General features: G+C 35.3%; 1 protein-coding gene across 3 annotated transcripts; it reads right to left on the reverse strand.

Annotated features, from left to right (window-relative positions):
- Nucleotides 1-866: 866 nt before the first annotated feature.
- LOC131052178 (wee1-like protein kinase) lies at nt 867-11,694 on the reverse strand. 3 transcript variants are annotated; one of them, XM_057986796.2, is made up of 10 exons: nt 11,188-11,694; nt 7,617-7,696; nt 7,411-7,477; nt 3,187-3,438; nt 3,018-3,085; nt 2,829-2,938; nt 2,694-2,734; nt 2,453-2,604; nt 2,014-2,367; nt 867-1,916 (listed from the first exon to the last, which is right to left on the reverse strand). In XM_057986796.2, exons 1-10 carry the CDS (start codon nt 11,228-11,230, stop codon nt 1,821-1,823), a joined length of 1,263 nt encoding a protein of 420 aa, XP_057842779.1. In that variant the 5' UTR covers nt 11,231-11,694; the 3' UTR covers nt 867-1,820. The 3 variants fall into 3 exon arrangements, with proteins under 3 accessions (XP_057842779.1, XP_057842777.1, XP_057842778.1); XM_057986794.2 differs by having other exon boundaries at nt 7,617-7,677; nt 11,188-11,693; XM_057986795.2 differs by having other exon boundaries at nt 3,187-3,384; nt 7,617-7,677; nt 11,188-11,690.
- Nucleotides 11,695-26,862: the final 15,168 nt, after the last annotated feature.

Raw genomic sequence — 26,862 nt, forward strand, 5'->3', positions numbered from 1 at the left:
TTTTTTGGCCTTGCGGGGCACTGCCCCTCAACCCCGCCCTGTCGCCCCGCCCTGTATCGCGACAGGGAGCGCGCAAGGGGCACTACCCCTTGACCCCACCTTGGGGGCGCTGCCCCCAAACCCCCGTTGAAAAATATGGAGGGAAACTACGTCGATAGAAGTAGGAAAAATTTAACCTCCGAGTCTATTGACATACATATTGACAATGTGAATGAATTGAAATTCTGATTTATGAATGCATAATTGCATATTGTCTATTGAGTTATTAACAATGTTGTATGTTCAGAATTTACATTCTAAAATGTTTTCAACTTTTCATAGTATCATACACATGCTATATCCATGTTTTATTGTTTTCATATGAATATAATGTATATATGCATGCTTTATCCATGTTTTCATATGAACATTTAGAATTTTGAAATTTTCCTATATATTTTAATTTTTTCCTATGTTTTATATAGCCATCCCTTTGCCGTCCCCTGCCATCCCCTACCGTCTCCGTCTGGGAAACTCGGAGTAACTTTGAATTTTTGTGATTTATTTATTGTAAAATTACTGATTTTCCTATTCTACTGAAGGTCTAGGATGCCAACCAAAACCATTGTCAAAATTAATGGAGCCTATTTCAAAAACTAACGAGTTGCCATTTATATCCTAGTGCAACGTCAGATTAACCAGTGGGCATCCTTGGGTGCAAGCTACACATCAAGTGCAATAGCCATTTAAATTAATGATCATACACTCGAAACTAAAGCAAAAACCTAATTAAAGTTAAAACCTTAGCTCTGACACACCTGTTGACAACACATTGATGTTTTCAAGCCATATCATCAGAACTAAAGACGTTTTAAGCCTCTTGCCGATGGATTGAAGTCTCCTGTGTCCCTTATATCATAACCTGTCGCTAATACAAATGATACAAAAAATTTATTGGTCGACTCTTCCTAGCCTATAGATACATCCATGGATGCAAGAAAGCCCTCAAAGTGCATCTAGCTTTCATTATGTACTACAAGGATTATAATTTGCTCATTATACTAGAAGATGATGTGGCTTTGACTGTGTTGAAATCGATACAAATCCAAGTCTGGTATTTCTGTTCATTGGAAGCATCTAGGGCTTCTCTACTGGGAAGCATCACCTACACAGTGAGTTCATCCTCTGCCGTTTCGTAAGAACACAGCAAATTCAGCATGTTAGATTGCTACAATAAAGGTGTTACTTGATTTATGTCATTACGTTAAACCCATCACTTGTGCTACACCTGGCCCAAAGAAAAAATAACTCAGAATATCTCATCCATCTATCCATTCTGTCACCTTATGAGTACACCCATTTTAGTCCACTGAAGAGCAATGCAGTGAATAAGATTCTCCATTGATTTGACTCGAGCTTACATACAGCTTGCAAAAAGATGATTTACAATGCCAAAATAGACTTTTGACACATGCTCAAAAGGGATGAAACAGTTTCCAAAATCAAGTTCCACTAGATCAGATATTACAAGATAATTTAGATGTCTTCAGGTCCACTTGTAATTTATAAAGGATGCCTTACATTTGTGAGATAGCACAGAGATCCTGCAGTCAGCAAATCCTATGCAGACTGCTTTAACTTGATAAATCATTCAGAGAATAACTCTGCAGCAAAAAAAACCTTCGAATGCACCCTATGTCCGCACAGGATTGAAGTCCGCTCGCTCCCATAAAATGAGCTAAATTTCCACAATTTTCTCATACTGAATATCACTCAAAAAGTACGTGCTGCAGAATCGCCTGATATTTCCAGAGGTTGAAAATTCATCGCTTAATCTGGTGTTACATTTCCTTCAATCTTTGAAGCTTGTCAAAAACTGGATTTTTTAGCAAATCTTTTGCAGAAGGCCTTTTTACTGGATTGTTATCCACCAAAGCCTGTAAAAAAACAAAAATCAGAATTGAATAGAAAACTATTTATGGAAATGAAAAAGAGATGCAACAGCCAACAATAAATCTTAAAAAACTACATTACCTGTAGCAGTTTTTGAAAATAAACTGAAAAACCAGGAAGAAGTGGAATTTTGATTTCTTTGCTCCTGTCGAATGCTCTTTCAGAATCAGGAGTTTGCTTTCTCTTTACAAGTTCATAAAAAGTGACACCCAGTGAGAACATGTCCGCCTTGTCAAGATGTTCATAATTACCGTTCATGATTTCATGGGGAATATATCGTGCATCGCCTTCTTCAATCTGGAGGGTCCCATCAAGAAGTCTTGCACGACCAAAATCTCCAAGCTTGTAAGTACCACCACAGACATAAATGTTTTCGGGCTTCAGATCTAGATGTACCACTCCGCGGTCATGAATAAATTCCAGTGCCTGAGCAATCTGTAAGAATATTACAAGCATGCTTCAAGATTGTCAGGGTTCAAAAATCATGAGTTTGGAGGTAAAAGATAAGCCTTTTCTGTACCTGATACATTGCATCAAGAAAGTCCACATCTGATTTTAGAAGCCCGTTCTCAATGGCATTTGCCAGACTCTGGTCACATAGCTCCATTTGAATGTAAAGAATATCATTCTCAAACCAGGCAGTGCGATATCCCACAATATTTTTGTGAGGACCTGTTAGCAGGCACAGGCCATGTTTAGACCATGGCATGTTTTTGCTCATAAAGAGGGATTTGATGAAAAAATAAGTGCACTTTATGTACCTAATGCTGCTAGCACTTGAACTTCCAGGAGTGCCTCTTCCCTGAAAGGGAATACAAAAGATATCGCATAAACTAACATCTACAGTCAAAAATACAATCAAATTGTAAAAAATAGAGATATAAGCAAATAAATACCGTGCACTTTCAAGTTGCAACTTGCGTGCTGAACGTTTTACTGCATAGCAGCAGCCATCAATTCTATGCAATGCTTTGTAAACACGGCTGAAATTTCCTCGACCAATTTCCTGAGGAACAATATTATCAAGCATGAGCCATGAAACACTTGTAGATCTAATAAATGAAAGATAGTAAGATCAGAGTTACCTTCAGCTCATGAAAATCCGCATGATACCGGGACAAAAAGCTTTGATTATCAACACGAACTCCACATGCTGCAGAGATAAACAATCTGATTGTTGAAATTGAAAACAATGTATATGAAAAAGAATAGAAGAAAAATTCTAAAAGCTAACATGTAGGAGAAATTTCATACCTGGAGATCGACGATAACTTCTTTGAAGCCTTTCGTTTAACTCTTCATTTTCAAGCATATAGGGATTCTTGACACAAGGTGGTGACCTAGCACGGTTCCGTAGGGTCAATGCTGATTTTGAAACATAGTTTTTTGGACCAATCGCAGTTTCTGTTGGAGTTTTTAAACAATCTGAACCAGAGCCTTCCCTCAGTGTTGCTAGTTGATCAAAGCAAGATGTAACGTTATCAGATGTACCATTCAAAAAGCTCACTGAAGCAATGGAGAAATGTGAATTAACAGGTTGCAATAGACACCTAAAGTATAAATATTCAAATTCTTATATACTCCATAAACTGCCTGTACATAATGCTAGTGGTTTCGTATTATGATTATCCGTATCCGTATCCGTACCCGTACCCAAATATATTTTTGATTGATCTGTAGTTTAGGACTAAATAAGTGGGAAATTATGACTAGAGGTCTAGGTTCATACTCAGATCACCACAGATTTTAGAATTCGACCTGAAATTCTTCAAAGCAACATATTTCCCTAGAGTTTGACTCCCTCTGCCAAAGATGAAAGGGTTCAAGTACAAAATATATATATATATATATATCCAATTACTTGACCAGAAAAGAAAAATGAAATTATCAAGTTAAATTTTATAAGTTGGATGAGGTGGATGTGTTGTGTACGCATAGTGAAGTCACATCAAAAGGAAAACCCCAGCTCTCAAGTATGTAAAGTAATCCCTCAGGCAAGGAGAAATCTTTTGATTTGAGGCCTGTTCACTGAACCAGCAAGCACGACAGTAGACAAAAACACTATTTCTGGTACACCCAGGTTCAGCCTGGGGTCATCCCTGGTGCGGCCCAAGCGCCCGGACCCACGGGGAACCCAGGTGCAAACCCGGACTGTACCAGGACCAGATTCCAGGCCAAAACAGAAGAACCCAGTATCGTAGTCATAAACCTAAAGTAAAACCAGAATGGCTCTTGCCCTAAAAGGAAATTGCATTGTTTTACAGAACAACCGCTGATCAAACAACCATAAACAATCTCATGACAAACATAAAACTTAAGCTGTGGCAAAGATATGATTATATGTCAACAAGTGGTTGCAAGATACTCTCAATCCAACACAAGATAACTTCCGAAATACCATTACCAAATGCAGAGTGATAAGTTTCCAGAGTGAAAAGTTTTTGGAATCATAATGTTGACATTTCTTGATTATTAGCACATCAAGGCCTCCATGATGGCTGAATTCCAGTAACATAGATAAGATATCATAATCCTCAATGCCAGCCACTAACAGACAGGCATCGTCAATGCATAGCTCAGTAGAACTAGATAAGTATAGGTACAGGCGAGGATGCAATCATAAAAAAATTTATCTATTATACCATGACTTACAAATTAACACACTTCAGCAACTGATAGATAGAAATCAGATCAAAAAGAGAAGATAAATACATATTGATATAAAAGCTTTGAGATTTTAGAATCCAAACACTGAGATGTGTCAAAAAAAAAAATGGAATTTCCGTAGAGTTCAAAATTAGATTTAGAGAAAAATATCAGAACTCATTTATGACTCAAATATTCATCCTCATCCACACATGGTTCAAAAGTAGCATATTTGTTTGCAGGACTGAGAAAACTTTGATGTGCTATATCTTCTTAAACCCAAGTACTGAAATAGACACCAAACTAATGTCTACTTCAACATGGCATTTGTGGCTAACATTGTTTCATCCAAACAGGGTAAAGAAAGAGTAGCAAGTTGGCTAACATATAAGAAACTTCAGGGACCTGAGTAATTGCATAAGAGCATTCTACACTAGGAATTTAGGACCATACTAACCTCAAGGGAATCTTGCATTAACATACATATAGAGAATCTGATGACGAGGCTTGGCCCAACAGTTGTTTATGTTGTTAAATAATCAATTTTGAGTTGGTAATTATGATAAGTATGTTTTTGCACTGCTGCTGACTGACTAAACTCCAGTGTATGGTTATTGCATGTATAGCTCCAAATGCAAGTTCAAAATGTATGTGGAGGATAAAATAAAACATTATTATCAAATTTATGAAATAAAAAATTGAAATTATTACAGGCTCATTTCAGAAAGGATTATTTATTGTAAATGTAAAGCCCCGCTAGGGAACCCCACAGAAATAACAACTAATAACCCAATCACGTAGCAAATAAAAAAATTTTAAACAAAATACATAAACAATCTTTCAACTCAACACATTACATATTACTATCAATACAACACAATGATAAACTATTATATTGTTTAGTGCAAGACTTATAAACACTATCCATTCATATTCCTCTATGGGTTCCCTAACGTCGCTACCAAGCAACGCATCTAAACATGAACTAAATAACAAAGGACAATTCATTGAGGTTACTATTGATTCATTATATTACATAACCAACAATAATCATCTATCTTTAGGCACATTCATATTACCAAAATAAATGAACATCTTTTCTTTACCTCCCATGGCCTAACATTAAGCATTCATCACTATAATCATTTTAAGCACCAAATTAAATATTTCTAAGGTAATCTTTCAACATGAAGTAAGATCATTTTAACCATCCCAATATATCATTTTAACCATCCCAATATACCGTTCACCTAAATGTTACTTCATCATGTAATGTGTTGAGTTGAAAGATTGTTTAATGTATTATGTTCTCTTTTTTTTTAAATTATTTATCATGTAATTGGGTTATTAGTGGTTAATTCTCTGGAGCTCCCTGGCGGGGCATTACAGTAAATAATAAGAAACATGTTCATTATTATAGTTCCCAAACAGATAAAAGTTGATATTATTTTCAATAAAAATAATAGAGAAGTTTGCCTCGATAATTGATAATTCAAATTAAATGCAGAATTGAGAACACAGCTGATGATTGATAATTCAGGGTCAATGTAAAATCAAAATGGTTTATACCACAGTAGCATTACTTGGAATTAGTATTGACTTGCAAACCAAAAAAATAAATGGAATTCGATTGCTTGGGAAAAAATCAGGAAAACTTCAAAATGCTGAAAAAATAAAGAAAAACAATGTGCTTTTTTTTAATTTCAAGACAAATAAAGGGGAATAAATGTCGATTTTCCGTCTTGCACGCTGCAAAACGATTTTCATATTTTTGCTTTTTAAATTATTTCTTGTAATTCATTTTTGACCAAGCTCCAAATCCTGAAAAAAAATACAATTTCAATTTGGGTTAGGTTCTTTGAGATTTTTAAATGCACATTTCTTTTAGAACCTGCAGGTTCACACAACGTTTGGCCCAGGTACATCTGAAATGTAACCAGACCAGATGACCAGAGCAGGGCCAAACCCAGGCCAGACCTAGCCCAGACTGGCCCAGATTTGTCCGGGGTTCCTGGCAAACCCAGTAATAAAGTATTTAATCAATAGAAAGGAAATAGACCTACCTTTAAATACATTTTAAGTTGAAAATGGTTACAATATATAAAATAAAATTACAAATTTGGTTGGGCAGTTCATTAACAAATAAGTTGTTTTCATGGCACAGGCAAAATTCTCAAGAAAGGATGCTCAAAGAAAACTGAAAATGTAATTGAACCACAGCCCAAATTCATTTTTTTTCGTCCAGTTAAATGATGGTTGGGAGATGCATCTTTAATAACTCTAGAGTGTGCCGACATAGCCATTATTAATAATTAGCAATTGTCTTGCCAAAAATCTCTTTAGGTGAAGCAACTTCTACCTATGACATGGCTAGTGGAAGTGTCATTGTAACTCATTTGGAGGTTGAACTAGATTTTTCAGTCTATGATATGCATTAAACTCTAATTTTGATTTATATATGATGGAAATCAGTAATATGTTCTACAAATTAAATAATATGAATGTTTTTTTAGAATATGTTTTAAAATTTATGTATTTTCAAATATTCGATAAATTTGTTTAGTCCTGAGTTTCTTAAATAATTGGACCTATTGAGTAATTGCTGAGTCCAAGTTTCTCAACTATGCAAACACAAGACAACACAAAAACGTTTGAGAATTCATGTTAACAACATAATCTATTATTTAAGAAATGTATGATTTAAATAAAAAAGGAAAATATAACATAAATATTTGATCCCCATCACAACCTAAAGAGTTCTTAATAATGCGATTGAATGATTACATTCAAACAAATAGGGAGATATCTTATTTGGGAATTAGATAATCCAACCTGGCCTGTGCCTTTTACTTCGACCAGTAGTTGACTTGATGGGAGGTGTTGGACAAGCAACGTTTTCCTGCATGGATTGAAATAAAAATAGAAATTCAAAGAGATCTATCTAAAAATAGCTTGAAAGGTAATCCAGAAGACAAGTTCCGAGTAAAAAATAAAATGAATGAAAATAACACAATGCTAGAACCACATCATGGGCCTACCTTTTTGCTATCAAAATCCATCGCAACTGCCTTTTCAACTGGTGTAACATAGTCTTGAGAACTAGAGCACGAGCAAAATGCTGTTAGGCAATTTAAAGCAAGTAGTAGCAACTTGAGCAGTCTATATGAGAGCATCTATATAATACCACTATGCAAATCTCATGTATTTTGCCTTGCAATACTTTCTCTAAAAGGGGACAGTATGTGACTCCTCTGGGTGAATTCAAACTATTCTCAAACATTAAAGCAAGACATGGCAATAATCCATGCAAGGCAATTATCACAGGAAATGTGCTACCAGCAACAGTTGGAGAATACACCAAACATAGACATGTTCATGAAGCTTACCCACTATTTCCATCATCCTGACCAGTAAATGTCAATAACTGACTATTTCAGATTACTAAAAGAGTACAGTTTTTAAAGCAAGAAAAACATATGTAATAAACCACGCATAAGCATTTAAAACCTGGAGCTGAAGAATCAAGCAACTGAGGCTAGGGCCACTGGCAGTGATAATGACCTGTAAGCTATCACAATTTAGAAACAGAGTATAGGTTTCGAGAGGAAAATCTAATGCCTATGTGCTGTAAATCTTACAAGTAGATCTTCGTTTCTTATTAGGAGCATAAGGATAATCTCCAACTTTAAAATAGACCAATAATTTCACCTGAAAATACTTGAAAGTGCAGAAAACAAACATACAGTCAATGTATTTACTAGCTTGACAGATATAAGGTGACAGTATGCAGTAAAGGGTACAACACAATAGACTTTTGAATTCAAATCAATTTATTATGCCTATGGAATTAAAAGTTCAACAGCTTGCCTACAAGATTAACAAAAACTCAGATTTGAACTATGACCTTCTACTTGAGGCTATAAGTCAATAAACGTGACTCCAACACAGACACAGAAAACTAGAACTTATCTCAAATATTGCAAAGGATATTCTATTAGTTGAATGCAATAATTGCTGGACATTTGCAAACAACTTCTGTCTGCCCAAGAAGGCATCATTAAAGATGACATTTCAAATAAAAATCTTAGTATACGATGATCTAAGAACAAGGATGGTACTTATGATCATAATCTTTAATCTGATGCGTGATTTTCTATTTTCCTTCAACTGCTTCGGCTGTGATTTCCTTCAGCATAAGAAAACTTATTGACTTGTATTCCATTACACAGTTGACAGTTCACTTTTCATACATGCTGAAACATACAAGATTAAAATGCACACTTTAACCCCAAATTCACAGCAAAACAAAGGCATAACTACCGATCTCACAAAAACCTATGTCACAAGGTCCATGTTCAAGTTTGAAAAAAATCAGAAGAAGAAATGATTAAAATCAATTAATAGAAATCTGCAATTTTATTTTGTTTCAAAATATTATGTTTAACTTAAAAAATTTATATATCAAAATTTAAATAATTTTAAAATATTAAAATTTAAGTAAATCTTTTAATTTCAATGTAGCCTAAATATATTCAATATTAATTATAGTTCATAAAATTATTTATTATTAATAAACATTTCCTTGGTTAACCTAGCCTAAAATTCCTTATTAATAAACATTAACCTTAAGTTAATAACCAACAGCAGGCATGGGAAAAATAGCAAGCACTTGGAAAGAAACGTGACATTGAATGCCAACAACAGTTAGCAGATGCATGCCAATCCTCTCTATTCACTACAGCTGCTTCAAACACTCTTTATATCAAGCAGAGGAATGGACCCACCACTTTGCCTCTTACATTTGAGACACACAGTTGAGATGCCCTCAAAATGGGAGCTATCACCAGGCATGGTAGTGGCCCTGGTGACAACCAATGCAAGCAAATGCTTTTCCAATGGCCTCAACCTGCAATGGATTGTGCAGAGCCCCAGCAAACTCTATGACTTAGCAGAAGACAAACTATGCTAGTATACCATTCTTGTGCTAGGACCAGTGACCAGGAGACAACGGTCAAAACAACTTCATGTGTTGCTAAAGCATGGAAACAAATATGACAACTGTAACATGGAAGTTCATTAGACACGGATACATTATTTCAACCTTGATTTTGAATATAGAAAACAAAAGAGCACTGAATATCATATATATTTATTTAAAATTACTCTACTCGTAACAGCAATCAAACCGTCCGCATTGTGCTTGTCTACATACCATTAGTTCATAACAACACAACGTAGTTTGTTAACCCCTATAGATAGCTCCTCTGGCTCCTCTCAGCCCTTGTCACCATAAGACATTACTAAACTCCTTATCAGTATAAATGCAGCTGATATCTCTACACACCACCCTTCTACTGCTAAAAAAGGTTAAGAAATTTCCTTTTTTATCATTTTGTTGAGGTTGTAGCTTTGTAGTTATTGTTATTTAGTTTTATTAATATAAAAACAAGTGACATCAATTTTTTTACCCATAAATCACAATTCAATAGCAAAAATAGAGATTTTTAGTCAAAAAAAAAAAAAACTGCAGCAAATTTTTTTCTGATTTATTCCCTACTCTTAACACATTTTTTCCTTGATTAGATGAAAAAATCTTTATCTTTTTGGTTTCCGCAGTTATTCCTGAGAACAATTTTGCTACTATGTTACAAATATAACTGTTGAACTATATAACCAGGGTAAGCAACTATGCTTCAATGCAAAAAGTTGCAAACAAATGGATTTTAAATTGCAGAAATGTGATATATAATTGAAATACAAAACAGGGACTCATTCCAGAAAATGGCTTAAAATGGTCCATAATTACAAAGCCACAGGCATCCTATCAACTTCAGGTGCCCAAAAATTCCTTGAATGAGCGGAAGCATCAAGCAAATTTGTATCCCACAACTTCGTTCAGAGCTCAAATCATCAAAAAAGGATTGCTGGGTATGCATTCTGTGTTGAAATGGTTGTGATAATGTGTGCCACATGCAATAAAGATAGAGATTATCCTTTAGGTCATGGTGAGGCCCGCATGCTAACATAGTATATGGAAAATTTTGTACCCCTTGGCTTTCAACCTCTTGAAGCAAGTTTGGTAGAACAAATACACATCACATTCCTACTTATATCTCAACTTAGATTCACAAAATAGAAACCCCTCATACTCTCACTTCTACCTGAACTACATGGTTCATTGCCAAATTAGAATAAGGTGAATTCAAAATAAAATACTTACCCACCTAAGGCAAAATTAGAATCTGGTAACATTAGACAGATCCAAGCTCAAGCTCCAGAGAAAGAATACAAAAGAACCTATGCCCTACTCTCTCAGCAATCAAGCCTTCCTAGCCATTACACCAACTAGTGGCATTTGATTCCTAAGAAAGTCATCGAAGTTCCCTTGTAAGTCCAGCTCTGGACAAGTAGATACCCATCGGAGCTTGGAGCTTGGAAGGAAGGTAAAACAAAGTTACCCGGGAGCCTATTTAGAAGTTCGTTAAAAAAGAGAGACCGAAATCGAACCTCTTCTTATCTATACAGTACACAGGCCAAAAACAAAAATTAAATCGCAATTTTTCTTCAGACAGGAAAGAAATGGATAAAAGTGGAAGAAAAAATGCATACTCGAAAACTTCTTGGCTGAGAAGACCACTGCTATCACACTCATCAAAAATGTTAGTCGAAGTCACTTCCTCCGTGCATATGTCTGCGCCTGCATCTGTGTCTGTATCTTTCATTATAATGTCTTCTGCATCAGAAAGTGATAGCGAGGTGCCCTCATCTTGAGATAGAGAAAGCAGGGACACCTGACTCAGCCTTTGACTCAAACAGTGGTTATTACGATCCGCTGTGATCTTTTTACCCATTGCTAAACCAGCATTTTCAATTAAAACAGGTGAAGATGATTACAATGAGCGAAGGCGAAACCCTCAATTGATACAGAAGATGTTCAGCTCAGCAACACAATTACTGAACTGAGGCAAGATCACTGATTGTGATTGTGAATTTGAAATTGGGTTTTTTATATATAATTATTGTTTCTTGTGCGATTGGTCTTGTCTTAAACGTTGTTTTGTGCCAGTGGGGGTACGGGGGGAAAACTAAATTAATTTTTTTTTCCCAAAACGCTTCTGTTTTTTAAAGAAAAAGATGAAGCGTGCGAAGCAAGATGGAGGGAGGGTAAAAGACGCATCTTGTCACAGACCCCGAAGGCGGGAAAGAGGAAAATATTTATCATTTAAAAGACCAAAAAAGCGTTTTAAAAATAGATAAATCCTTAGGGTTACATAGATATAATTTCAAATTTTTTAAGAAATAAATAGTTATAAAAATAAAAAATAAAATATTTGGGGAAAATTATTAAAGTAAATATAAAAAATTGAACAAATAAAATAAGGATATTTAATTCACAAAATTAATGTTTTGTATTAAACAAGGAAAGGGTCTAGTCTTTTATATTAAGTAGAGTTCATTATGAAGTAAAATAGAAAAATAGAGAAATATAAATATAGTCCACTAGTTAGTTGTTAGGTCAAACTAGACAACAAAAACATCACAAAAAAAGGGCAACAATGAGACAACGATCAAAAATCCAAACCAAAAATAAGCACAAAGGACCCAAGAGTCAGATACTCATAGTTTTAAGTGTTTCATCCCATTTCGTTGCTCTATTTAAAAGTAGATCATATTGCTTGTTGTTAAACTTTGATTGCACTGTTGACACTCTCATTATCCCACATGATATTTTTACTAGCTTGCAATAGTTTTTTTCCATTTTTACAAGCTTGTGTTGATACAGTTTCATTATTTCATTCATGTTGGTCCAGTTATCCTTACAATTGTGACAACCCAAAACTTTGTCTGGCACTTCCTCTAGCTTGTCCACTCTAGTTTGTAAATATGCAATCTCTACATAATATATATCTAACAAGTCCTTTGTTGTTATTTTTCTTATCCTCGATACTATTATCCATCTCCTCGCCACTATTATTTATTTCCTCTCCATCATCATTCATCTCCTCATTTTTCTTTTTATATAGGAACATATGAAAAATTTAAATGATTCTTGGGCACCTAAAGATGGGTTCGCATATTATTTTCAAAATGATACCATGGTCAACTAATGAATAAACATGACTCATTAATGCAAATATAAATGCTTGAGGATCTATAAAATTACTCTATTATTGCAGGTCATTTCTACAACATCACAATTGATTGCGCACATACAAATCTAATCTCTACAAATTTCTAAATATTTTACGAGAATTTTAGGTATAAATAACTAGAATAGATGAGCTAACCACTAGAACTCGATTCTACTTAGCTAAATCCATAAATAACAATGTTAAATGGTGAAATTAGGATTTCCACCATAGGAGGAAGAAACCACTAATTTAATGACTTAGGGACCATTACATTAAAGATGGAGGTAAATCTTACGGACCTAACCACGAACCAACAAGGATAAGGGATGAAAGTTCTATTATATTTACCAGGATTTGGTTCAACTATCCTCTTTTAAGTTGAATTGTGAAAAATGTTGAAAATAGGGTAAATGTTGTTGAACGGTTGAATGGACTAGAATACTGAGAGGGGGGGTGAATCAGTATTCCCACATTAATAAAACTTTAATTGTTATATTGACCTTACTTAATCTCATCAACATGAATCAGCATAACCACAAAATGAACACCAAATTTTTATGCGTGGAAAACCCAAATGGGAAAAACCATGGAGAGGGTTAACTCTCGAGATAATATAGCTAGTTATATGGTGTTTACAAAAAGGGGTATCTCACTGCCATATTACAAAGCGGCTCACTACTGAAATGCTCACTGCAATAGAAAATAAATGAACTGAGGGAGACTACATCTCCTAATGCATGAGATCAGTTTCGAATTAAGCTCAAATATCAACTCACAACAACTCATAGCAGATCTAGTAAAGTATCTTCCCAGACTGTCCTCAACCACCCGCAACAAATCCGATAAAGAATTACTGCAACACTATGACTGCACTTCGCTAACCCAACTGCTTGCAGCAGATTCGATAAAGGATTACTGCAACATTGTCTGCACTCCGACTCTTCTTCACACACACCTTCACTCATATATCACATTCACTGCTCACACTATATACTACTCTCTTATTGGAACTGCTCTTTTGTTCACAACTCTCTCACTCGCACACTTCTTACTCTGTTATACATCACACACACATACTCTACTGTTCCACACACTGCTCTTCTTTTATACCACACACACACAAATACATAAACCGATAAGTACATACACAGAGATAATATGTCGGCCAAGCACAAATAATTTACACAGTAATGCATTGCTTGGATCAACATGTTATCCAAAACATGCCTTGACCAAAAGATAGGATAAACAAGTCAGCTTTCACTGATTTTCTACACACTTCCTTCTCATGCTTCATTTACCCAAACATACGCCTCAATTATCAGAACAGAACAAGGGTCTACCAGACCCATAGATACGAACCCATAAGCACAAATTCCAAGCACAACAACTCTCAAACTTCATGATATAGATGCCACAAATTCTTAAACATAAACCATAATACAATATAACCATTTGAATAGCTATACAACAAATACAACTCATACAACTGATACTGGAACTGGATACCAACCATGATATGCAAAACACAAGATTTCGAAGAAGAGAATCTTCAAATAACTCCAGTGGGTCATACATGCCTTATTGCTTCATATCACATACATGCCTATCTTCCATTGTTGCTCAACATGCCACATCCAGTCCTAACCGGATTATCGGGTTTGGCATCAATGACAACATTTACACAGATCTAACAAATGTGCTGGAATTGATGTAAAAATGCATGAACAATAAGCTACAGTCATTGGATCAAGCTACGAATCTAAATCTGAGGATTATAAGAGGATTTGGACATGTTCTTCGAAGGAGCTCCTAATTTGTCGGTACCGGTGTGGTGGTGGCTTTGGTCCTTTGCACTTTTCACACTCTAATGGGGGAATGATTTGTCTTTGTAAATAACGCTTATCCTAAAATCACAACTCTGTACCTATTCCTACGCACACTAGAGAAGGGAAATAGGTCGGTAATAGGGGTTTCCCTTAGGTCAAACCCCAGTTTTGGATTTAACCATGAAATAGAAATAAAATATGATTGAATTGTAGTAAAGGAAATGTTCTCCTTTTGAGGGAGATGTTGAATAATGATTGAAACACAAATGATATATGGTGGGAAACATCATTGATGTCACAACTCGCACCATTTAATTTCTTCTCAATATAAAATTGAGTGTGTCTGAAAGGTTTCTGCGATAAGAAAATGATTAAGGTTGGGGGTTTTTGCACCATAAAATAGTGAATTAGGTTCGGTCATGCTCCGTCAAGAGCTATCAGGATCTCTCTTCTACGATTGAGTTTTGAGACTAAAGATACTCTGTGAATCTAAGTTGAAGGAACTAAACTATCCTAAAAAATATTTTAGATCTGAAACTAAGAGTTTGAACAGGGCATGATCAAGATTATCCATGGAATTATGTATCCAAAACTAAAACAACTTTTAATTTCCTATGAATTTAAATTCTAAATTTTGTGCTAAAAGGTAAATCTATTTTACGCTTGCAGAAAATCAAATCTATCTTACATTTACAGGAAATAAAAATCTGTCCATTCCACTGTTCCACAACATATGTCCATTCTCTCAAATCTTCTCCGACAAAGTTACTTGGTGCATTCAATTGTGGTGCAAGCATGAGGATCAATGGGGGTCTAAACTTCATTCTGACCCAATGTATATCTCGCTTCTCCATGATCATAATTACCAACCTTACTCTGTTTAGGCTCCAGGTGATATTGGTAGGAGAAATGGGTTCTTTTCTTCTTAATGGAACAGTTATAGTATTATATCTGGTTATGGAGGCCTGTAAAGCTTGGTAGGGCAACTGGTTTTACACATCCCTAAATGTTCTTATGTTGGTCGTGAGATTTCTTTTGTAAGTCGGTTGTACTTGCTAAAGTTGGGCAATAGAATTAAATTTTGATCTGAATGCATAAGATTTCGTTGTTTCATCTCTAATTGGAAGTCCCATCTTGTTTTGCTAATCTTTGTATTGGTTTAACTTGTCTTCTCACTCTACTTGATTTTGTAATAAGGATACAAATGTTATGACTTGAACTTCACCAACATAAATGTTCAGAAAAGATTGATAGTAGTGTGCTAGGAGAAAACCGTGTAAATAAAATTCACGCATCTAGTTTTGATAGAGAGGATGACTCCTATAAAAGTCCTCAAGGAAATAATCATCATCATCGTACTTTATTTTTCTACCTACAACCAGTAGATTAATTTTCCACTAAAGAAATCTCTCACAGAGAAACAAAGCATATAAACCAGAGGGTTTTCTCATTGCTAACAGAGTTGTGTTGGGAAAATGGTGTCTCGACCTTACATTTACATGTGGTTACTATTTATAGTAAGTTTTCATTTGAGCATGAAATGGTCCGAAATTCTCCCCAAAGCTTTTGGTTGGCTAGATAAGCATACCGGTAAAGTTTCATCGCAAGATCACAACTAGTTTTGAAGATATTAAAGTTTCCATTGTGGAGGGGTGCAATGAAAGGTTTAAACTTAATTTTGAGGACTTTAGACCCTTAAAATGCTCAAAAAAGTGGGCATAAATGGAATATCCATTTACAAGGTGATATATCACTTCACGAGCTTTCTGGCGCTTCAAACAGTTCGTCAATCGGACACACAGTTCACAAGTTATGGCATCGAGAAGTTTGGACTCCTGAAATAGGAAATATAAAATGTATTGGACACATAAATGAGTTGTAAAAGGGAGGTACATGTGTTGATGTGTGTTTTAACATGTCATTGGCATCTATATTGGAGATAAGGTCATCTATACTTTATTGGTTGGTTTTAGCCCATGGTTTTGTAATACCGTTTGACGTTTTCTTATATTGTATCCCCTATATATGAGGTGTGTGAGATAGAGGTTGTGTGTAAGATTCTTATGGCTATTGAGTTACCTCTGAATCTCTGATTAGTGGTACTTCTATGAAGAGCTTGCTTTGCAAGTATATTGTAATCTATTTTTTATTGTTGAATAATATAGTGGGCGGCTTTTAAAGTGTGGGGTTTTTCTCCCGAAAGGATTTTTCCCACGTAAATCATTGTGTTGTGGTATGAATGTTATTATGTCTATTATTGTTAAATTTCTGTAACTATTGTAACAATCTGTAAAAAAAATTGCATTACCCTTCTCTCAAGGTTAGTGTAGGAAGTTGTTTTGCTACTTAACTTCCTTACAAGCTGATGAGAGTTTTGCCACTTGTTCTACTCGCTGAGTTGTTTTATCCCTCTAGTATTTTCCTTCTTAAAGTTGTTTTGATAACTCAGTATTTTCTTGTTTGTGTTTTTCAACAACCAAAGAGATTTCCTAGGGAATAGCAAGAAGTTGAAGTTCCTGGAGTAGAAGCTGGTGATTTTTTACTTTTAAATTGTTGTTCTTTTCTTACCAACTCTTTTTTCTACCTCCTTGTTTATTCGCCATTTTGTAATGCCTGAGAAGTAGCCTGATGTAATGTTTCTTTTGTTCCTTCCATTTGTTTCCTCCAATTTTCTTCTTTTACATCAACATCTTTATGAACTTGCTCATTTTTCAAGGTGGCTTTCCTTACTTCACCATCTTTTTGCCTTAGACTTTCTTCTAGAAACTTTATTCTCTTGTTATCTTTAGAAATCTTTGTCTCCATTCAGGACAACATCATTACTTTCAACAATTCTACATCTTCCTCTTCTCTTCCCTTGTTTGCTTCATGAGGAATTTCTTCCTCAATAAGTATTTCTTTACCTTATCTTTCGGTAAACTGTGGAGGGGATGAAGGTAATTGGGTTTCAAAGTTATGGGTAGGAGATGGTTGACTTTGAGTAACCTTAAATTATTCAGAAGCTTCATCTCCTGAGGCTATGGAGGACTGAGCTGATTGTTGCAACCTGGAATCATCTGAGGATTCATCATCAATGGTAATGATCTTGGGTGAAAATTGTTCAAGGAATTTTTCAACTTTTGATTCTTTTAGTGGCACATTATCAACATTTATTTGGTTGGGTTGAGTTGAAACAAGTGGTGAAATTTTAGGGGAATGTGCGGCAATAGGTTTTTGTATTGGAGTTTGTTGTTCAGGCCCACTAGGGTTTGCAACAGAGGGGTCGTCAAGAGCCCTATGAGTGTCATCAAAAGTGCTAGGTTTTTCTCTTCTCTCTTCCTCACTGACCTTTTTAATAGAGCTATGAGTAACTTTAGAGGTTTTGAGGTCATTAATTTCTATTTTTCTCCTTTTCTTTGATGTACCCTCCTCTATTAGTTTGGGTTCCCCACTTGTCCAATTTGACTTCTTTTGTGAAGATTCACCCTTCTCCATTTTACCCTTTTTACAATGGGTCCCTATTTCGTCTTTTTGACAAGTGTGGATAAAAATTCTAACCAGTTTTTTTCCTAGACTCCTTTTTCAAAAAATGGTGTTTAACAATCAAATGAATCAAACTAGGGTACTTAATTTGACTACCTTTCTCCTTTACCCCAGATATCATGGAAGAAATTTGTGAAAACAAGAAAGACGGTAGATTAATTTTGGTTTGTGATCTAGTGTTGGCATACCTTAAATGAATTAGTAGTTGCATATCCAATCCCATCACTATGCCATATTTCCCTTCACAAGTGAAGAACTTGATTAACTAGAGAATTTTCATCTTCCATGGTTCTTCCAAAGTGCTTATGTTAACCCCCTTTGTGCTTCCCTTGTGAATTTGTAACTCAGGTTGGGGTTCTTCTCCTTCACGAAATGCATCAATTACCTCATCAAAATTGATATGACCTTTGTTCATAAGCTCCCCTTCAACTGGAATGCCTGACAATTCACTAATGATATAGGGTGTTACTTCTATCACCTCCCCACCAACTCAGGTAACATTGACATGAAAATTTTCTACAAATTCCTCCACTATTCCGAACCCAAATACCTCATACATTTTGATAAAATACAACCAACCTGATGAGGGGCTCATCTTTGCACTGTTAATCATACTTAATGGTTTAACACTTTTAATTATCTATGAACTAATATGTCTGGCAGCATCCTTATAACTTGCTTGTCTATTCATTTTTGCTACTATATTATGCTTATTAGAAGTAATATTAGGAATGATATCTTATGGTTAAATGTTTTACTTTTTGATTAATTTGCAAGTATGAATGTCGTCATAACCAGAAATATGTTGCTTTTTTTTGTTTAATCTTATAAATGTATTTTTGAATATATTTAAGTGAGAACAAGTGTGTTGGCCATTTCGTAGAATTGATTATGTGTTGCATTGATGTTTTGTCATTGATGCCAACACTAGCTATTTGGATGCTTTACCGACACTCTTCTGGTCCCAGTAGGTTGAGTGGTTTCTGGTTGATTTGGATCCGACATGATCAGGTAGGCTAGAGTATAGTTTGGTGATGAAATTGTCTTGTTCTTGTACTCATGCTCATATTTGGTCAGTTGGTTTTGGTCTGGTGATCGGATGCTATCCTGCTTGCCTAGAAGCTTAGTTTCTGGTTTTGGCGAGGGTTTCACCGGCACAACTTTTGATGAAGATCTTTGATGAATTGCATAAGTGGTGTTGGTACAACTTCTGGTGGAGTTTTGGGATGCTATTGGTGATCATGTTCAAGACTTGGCGGATGGAGATCATTGTTGTAGCGTGTGGACCTATATTGGGTCTCAGTTGATCTAGGTTATGGATCAACTTTAATGTAACATGTGGATTGGACCTCTCGATGTATTTTAGGGATGTCTTATGTGTTGGATATTATTTGTTTGGTCTAAGGCCGACATGGTTTGTAATTGTGTAATTGGTTTATTATATGGTGGTCGACCTAATTGTTTATGGTCGAGGGTTTGTATATATAGATGTAAGATCTCATTGTAGATCATCATGGTTATGTTAGAGGTCATGGTCAAGGAATGTAATGTGTGAATAATGTAATATGATTCAGGCAGAGGCGTTGGTCAATCATTGGAGATCGAATTGGGTGTATGTAAGAGGATTCAGTCCTCCGGTATTGAGCTTAACTGGAACTGTAATCAAGCATAGGAGATGTTATCTTTTGTAGTTCAACACTTCTTTGGATTGTAGTCTGTATTTTTATGTAGTCTGTGAGGCTCCTTATGTGATGAGCAGTGGGCTCTAGGCTGTTGGCCTTCCTGCAAGTGCAGGCCCCTCAATTGTAATTCACATACTTACTGCAGAAGTATTATCTGATTGTGGGTAGGCTTCCCATCGTGGTTTTTCCGTTTACCGAGTTTTCCACATACAAATATTGGTGTCATGTGGATGGTATTTATTATGTGATTATTGTTCATGCTTAATTGGATTAACTGCTATTATGTTATTAATGTTTTGTGTTTCGGTATTAAAGTTTAAATTGCTAATAGTTTTGGTAATATTATGACAACTGATTCACCCCCCCCCCTCTTAGTTGTCTTCTGGTTATTTGATTTGTCTAAAAATTGATTTCAGAGCATTGGTCCTCTCTGCAGAAAGCTTAACCACTTGAGGAAGATCCTATGGTGACTAACGGTTCAAGTTCATCCAGTTCTTTTGGAGCTATCTTTCAGAGGGATATTCTGAGGCTTGATGGAACAAATTACATAGTATGGAAGATTAAGATGGAGACTCATCTAAGATGTCTTGGCAAGAAGATTTGGGAGATCATATAGAATGGTGTCACACCTTATAATCTGGGATCTGGCAATCCTCCTCTAACAAACTTGGACAAGGAGCTTGAGAATGATTATAGAGCAAGAGAAGCCCTCTTGTGTGCACTTTCTGATCAACAAATAATGAGATTAACCGACAAATCATCTGGAAAGACTATATGGGATAAGTTGGAAACTCTTAATGAAGGTGACTCTACAGTGAAGATTGCTAAACTTTATGGTTACCGGGTGAGATATGAAAACTTGAAGATGGAAGAAGATGAAAGGATTACTACATTCATGGAAAGGGTAAATGAGATTGTTATGGGAATTCAATGTTGTGGTCGAACTCTGAGCGAAGATGAAATTGTTTCTAAAGTCCCGAGAGCCCTACTACCAGCTTACAAAATGAAGGCTACTGCTATTAATGAGTTTAGAACAATGGCTAATACATCTGTCAACATAGATACTTTGGTTCGGAAACTATCTGCTTTTGAGCTTGAAGAATTTGGACCTTCAGGAGTTGTGAAATCTGAACCTTCTTTTCATGCATCTACATCTACAATTGGCAAGAAAGACTAGAAAGCTTTATATGCAAAGGAAATAGAAGATATGAAGAGAGAAGATGATGAGTTTGAGTAACTTGAAACACTATTTTCTATAAGAGTACCTGAAGGACCGGTAGGAAGTAAGTATGAAGGAAAAACACCTTTTAAATGTTTTGCATGTAATAAGATTGGTCATTTTGTATCTAGATGTCCTGAAGGAATTCAAGATTTGAAGAAAAAGTTAGAAGGTCATTTAAGCCTAACCCTGGATATCAGAACAAGTATAAGTACAAGAAAAATAGAGACAAATCATGCTACATAGCGGATGAGGAAGGCATTACTGATTCTGATGATGAACCGACAGAAGGCTCTGCTAGTGGTTTTGGCAATGGGAAGGAATGGGTGTTCTTGGTTATCAAAGAAGATGATCCAGCACTGGAAGAGAATGTACCTAAAGAGAATATACTTGCTGCTAAAATTGAAGACAAGGATGAATGGGTAATTGACAGCGGTTGTTCACATCATATGATTGGAGATAAAGGGAAGTTTCTATCTTTGCAATAATTTGATGGCGGTCTAGTTAGATTTGGAGATGACAAAGCATGCATGATTGAAGGAAAAGGAACTATATCATTGGATGGTAAGAACAATACTGACAATGTTTATTATTTTGAAGGTTTAAGGCATAATCTCTTAAGTGTAGGACACTTGGTAGATAAGGGATTTTAATTACAATTCAAGGATGGAAAATGCAAAATCATTAACAAATTTGGTTTGGAGATTGCAACTGATACACAGACAAAAGGTAATATATTTCATTTGAACTCCGGTGAGAAGACATGTTTGATTACACAAATTGATGAGAGTTCGCTATGGAATAAAAGGCCGTGTCGTGTGAATTTTGATTGAATTGTGAAGATCAGTTCAACTAAGGCAGATAGGGATATACCTAAGATTATGAAGCCCTACAATTCGATATGTAAAGAATGTCAAATGGGTAAACATGTCAGAACCTCTTTTAGGAGTATACAAGATAAATCAAATGATGTTCTTGATCTTATTCACACTGATTTGTGTGGCCTTGGTAGAGTTAAAAGTTTTCAAGGTGATAGATATTTCATGCTTAGCATTGATGATTATTCTAGAATGATGTGGGTTACTTTTCTAAAGGAAAACTCTGAGGCATTTGAAAAGTTTAAAATCTTTAAGGCTAAAGTGGAAACTAAGATAGGATTGAAGATTAAATGTTTGAGGTTAGATTATGGTGGAGAATTCACATCCGGTGAGTTTAATAATTTTTGTGAGAAGCATGGTATAAGAAGACAATTTTCTACTCCCCAAACACCTCAACAGAATGGAGTTGTGGAAAGGAAGAATAGAACTATCTTGTATGTTGCTAGAACAATGATGATGTAAGCTTATCTACCTCATATCTACTAGAGAGAAGCAGTAAGCACAATGGTTTATACACTTAATAGAGTACATATCAAAGGAGAAACAGGTAAGACACCTTATGAATTATGGTTTGGCAATATACCTACAGTAAAGTATTTCAGAATCTTTGGTAGTAAATGTTATATCAGGAGAGATGATATCATTGGCAAATTTGATCCTAGATGTGATGAAGGCATATTTCTTGGTTATTGTAATTGAAGCAAGACATATAGATGTTATAACAAGAGATTGCAAAGAATTGTGGAGAGTGCTAATGTCAAAGTAGATGAGCTGAACAAAAGTCAAACCAGAGTTTATGAGAAGGAATCGACAGTGGAAATGATTATATCTGAACCGGTAGCACCTTTACCAGAACAAAGTATTGAACCAGTTACTCTAACAGTATCAGAGAATTCTACAGTAACTGAAGAACCGAGAAGAGGACCAGAGAGTCAGAGGACTCCTAGGTATGTGAGATTGAATCATTCAGAAGATCAGATCATTGGAGATAAGAACAATGGGGTAATGACAAGAAGAAGACTGGAAACTAATGAGGTATGTTTAATTTCACAAGTTGAACCAGTATCTGTAATTGAGTCATGTAAAGAGGAATATTGGTTGAAAGCTATGGAAGAAGAATTAGATCGGATTGAGAAAAATAACGCATGGACTTTGGTTCCCCGTCCTAAAAATAAGAATGTTATTGGAACTAAATGGGTTTTCAGGAATAAATTGAATGAGGATGGTCAAGTTGTAAGGAATAAGGCTAGATTGGTTTGTAAAGGATATTCTCAGAAGGAAGGAATTGATTATGGAGAGACTTTTGTACCTGTAGCTAGGATTGAAGCTGTAAGATTATTTCTTCCATATGCTGCTTATAAAAACTATAAGGTTTATCAAATAGATGTTAAATGTGCATATTTGAATGGGGATCTTGATGAGGAAGTTTATATTGAGCAACCTGATGTTTTTTCACTATCAGATGATACAAACATGGTTTGTAGGTTAAGGAAAGTTTTATATGGATTGCAAAAAGTACCTAGAGCTTGGTATGCAAGGTTGGATAAATATCTTTTGAAGCTTGGTTACACTAAGGGTAATGCTAACAGTAATTTATATTAGAAAATCAACGATGATGATATATTGATTATTGATGTATTTGTTTATGACATTATTTTTGGAGGTGAGGATAAGTTATGCATAGAATTTTCTAAGAATATGGAGAAAGAGTTTGAGATGTCTATGATTGGAGAGATGAAATTTTTCTTAGGTTTACAGATTACTCAGACTGACAGAGGTATTTTCATATGTCAAACTAAGTATGCTGAGGAATTGTTGAAGAAATTTGGTATGGGAGATTCTAAACTGGTAAGTACTCCTATGGTTACAAGTGAGAAATTGACAAGAAAAGATGTTTCTACACCAGTAAATCCTACAAGATACAAATCTATGATTGGAGGTCTACTTTATTTGACTCAGACTAGGCCTGACATAATGAATGTTGTTTGTATTGTTTCAAGATTTTAGAGTGATCCTAGAGAAAATCATGAGAGTGCGGTGAAAAGGATTTTTAGATACTTGCAAGGTACATCAGGATATGGTTTGTGGTACCCTATGAAAGATGACTTTACTTTATGTGCATATACATATGCTGATTGGGCTGGAGATGTTGATGACCAGAAAAGTACTTCCGATGGAGATTTCTTTCTTGGAAAGAAGTTGGTTTCATGGATCAGCAAGAAACAGTCATGTACTTCTTTATCTACTGCTGAAGTTGAGTATGTTCTTGCTGCTACTAATTGTACACAATTTTTATGGATGAAGCAAATGTTGAAGGATATAAAGGTGGATTGTGATGCACCAGTAGTTATTCACTGTGATAACTCTGCTGCTATTGATATATCAAAGAATCCAATATTTCATTCTAAGACAAAACACATATCTATTAAGTATAACTTTTTTAAGGAAAAAGTGGAAGCAAATGAAGTTAGACTAGTTTATGTGAACACTAAAGAACAGATTGCAAATATCTTCACTAAACCTTTGCCTAAGGAATCGTTTGAGTATTTGAGAGACAGATTGGGAGCTTTTGCCCCTCCGGTAGAGACTTGATTGATGCGGTTTTGCAATTAGTCCGGTATGCATCATTAAAGATACTATTCATTCTGGCACTGATGTGGGGATGCTACTGCTCAGGGGGAGTAGTTATCTTTGAGTTTCAGTGGTTTATGTTTTTGCTTTGATATTTTTGTCTTTTGTTTGGCTTTGATGTCAAAGGGGGAGAGATATTGATGTGAAAAAGACAAAGAAAAAAAAAAGAAAAAAATCATTGGGGGAGAGATATGAATAAGAAAAGTAAAGGGAGAGATATTGACATTCAGAAGTTGTATGCGGGATATTGTTGGTTGTCTTCCATTGGGGGAGACTTGTTTGACATTTCTTGGTACTTAGATGTTTTTCACATCTAGTGTTGCCATCAATGCCAAAGGGGGAGATTATTGGCCATTTGGTGGAATTGATTATGTGTTGCATTGATGTTTTGTCATTGATCCCAACACTAGCTATTTGGATGCTTTACCGACACCCTTATTGTCTTAGGAGGTTGACTGGTTTCTGGTTGATTTGGATCCGACATGATCTGGTAGGCTAGTATAGTTTGGTGATGGAATTGGCTTGTTCTTGTACTCATGCTCATATTTGGTTAGTTGGTTTTGGTCTGGTGATCGGATGCTATCCTGCTTGCCTAGAAGCTTAGTTTCTGGTTTCGGCGAGGGTTTCACCGTTAGAGCTTTTGATGAAGATCTTTAATGAATTGCATAAGTGGTGTCAGTACAACTTCTAGTGGAGTTTCAGAATGCTATTGGTGATCATGTTCGAGACTTGGCGGATGGAGATAATTGTTATAGTGTGTGGACCTATATTGGGTCTCGGTTGATCTAGGTTATGGATCGACTTTAATGTAACATGTGGATTAGACCTCTCGATGTATTTTCGGGATGTCTTATGTGTTGGATATTATTTGTTTGGTCTAAGGCCGACATGGTTTGTAATTGTGTAATTGGTTTATTATTTGGTGGCCAACCTAATTGTTTATGGTCGAGGGTTTGTATATATAGATGTAAGATCTCATTGTAGATCATCATGGTTATGTTAGAGGTCATGGTCAAGGAATGTAATGTGCGAATAATGTAATATCATTCAGGAAGAGGAGTTGGCCAATCATTGGAGATTGAATTGGGTGTATGTAAGAGGATCTAGTCCTCCAATATTGAGCTTAACTGAAACTGTACTCAGGCATAGGAGATGTTATCTTTTGCAGTTCAACACTTCTTCGGATTGTAGTTTGGATTTCTATGTAGTCAGTGAGGCTCCTTATGTGATGAGCAATGCGCTCTAGTATGTTGGCCTTCCTACAAGTGTAGGCCCCTCAATTGTAATTCACATACTTACTGCAGAAGTATTATCTGACTATGGGTAGGCTTCCCACCTTGGTTTTTCCCTTTGTCGGGTTTTCCACGTACAAATCTTGGTGTCATGTGGATGGTATTTATTATGTGATTATTGTTTATGCTTAATTGGTTTAACTACTCTTTTGGTATTAATGTTTTGGGTTTTGGGTTTTGGTATTAAATTTTAAATTGCTAATAGTTCTGGTAATCTGTGACAACTGATTCACCCCCCCGCCCTCTCAGTTGTCTTCTGGTTATTTGAATTGTCTAACAAAGTGAACTTCAACAATCACCAATTCATTGGCCACCTATATGATGATGAATCCTGAAGTATTCTTGATTTAAGATCCTCTTGATCTTCCCTATGTCTATTTCATCGGCTGCCTTGGAACTTTAACTTCCTTATGAAATTTATTAGTTTGATATTAAGTTTTCTCCAGTTCGGTTGTAGCCATTACTATGTGTAGTCACATAAATCTGTCCACTTAATTAAATGAATACTTAGTATTTATTTGATTATTTAACCATCAATTAATAATTAATTAAATTAATATTTAATTAATTCATCTTAACCCTCTTCTCCTATTAATTAAATAAATTATTCAATTTATTTGATTTAATTCACTTAACCAAATTCAGACCATTAATTAAATAAATAAATCATATTTATTTAATTAAATACTCTCTCACATTTAAATAAATTAATATTTATTTAAATCCCCCAAAATCCCACCTCTCACATTTAAATAAATAAATCATTTATTTAAATCACCTTTATCCTCCACCCACTTGTATTTTCCTACAAAAGCAAGTTGCACAATTATTTTAAATAAATAATTTATTTAAATCACCTTTATCCTCCACCCACTTGTATTTTCCTACAAAAACAAGTTGCACAACTATTTTAAATAAATTATTTATTTAAAATCCTATTTATCCTCACCCACTTGAAACCTTTAATGGTTTCCCTTAAAGTATTCAAACTTGATGGCTTTAAAGTCTTCAAACTTGATGGCTTCCTTCTATAATCTTCTTAAGACTTTAATGGTTTTCCTTAAAGTCTTCAAGCCTTTAATGGTTTCCCTCAAAGTCT

Source organism: Cryptomeria japonica, chromosome 2 (assembly GCF_030272615.1).
Source record: "Cryptomeria japonica chromosome 2, Sugi_1.0, whole genome shotgun sequence".
NCBI lineage: Eukaryota > Viridiplantae > Streptophyta > Pinopsida > Cupressales > Cupressaceae > Cryptomeria > Cryptomeria japonica.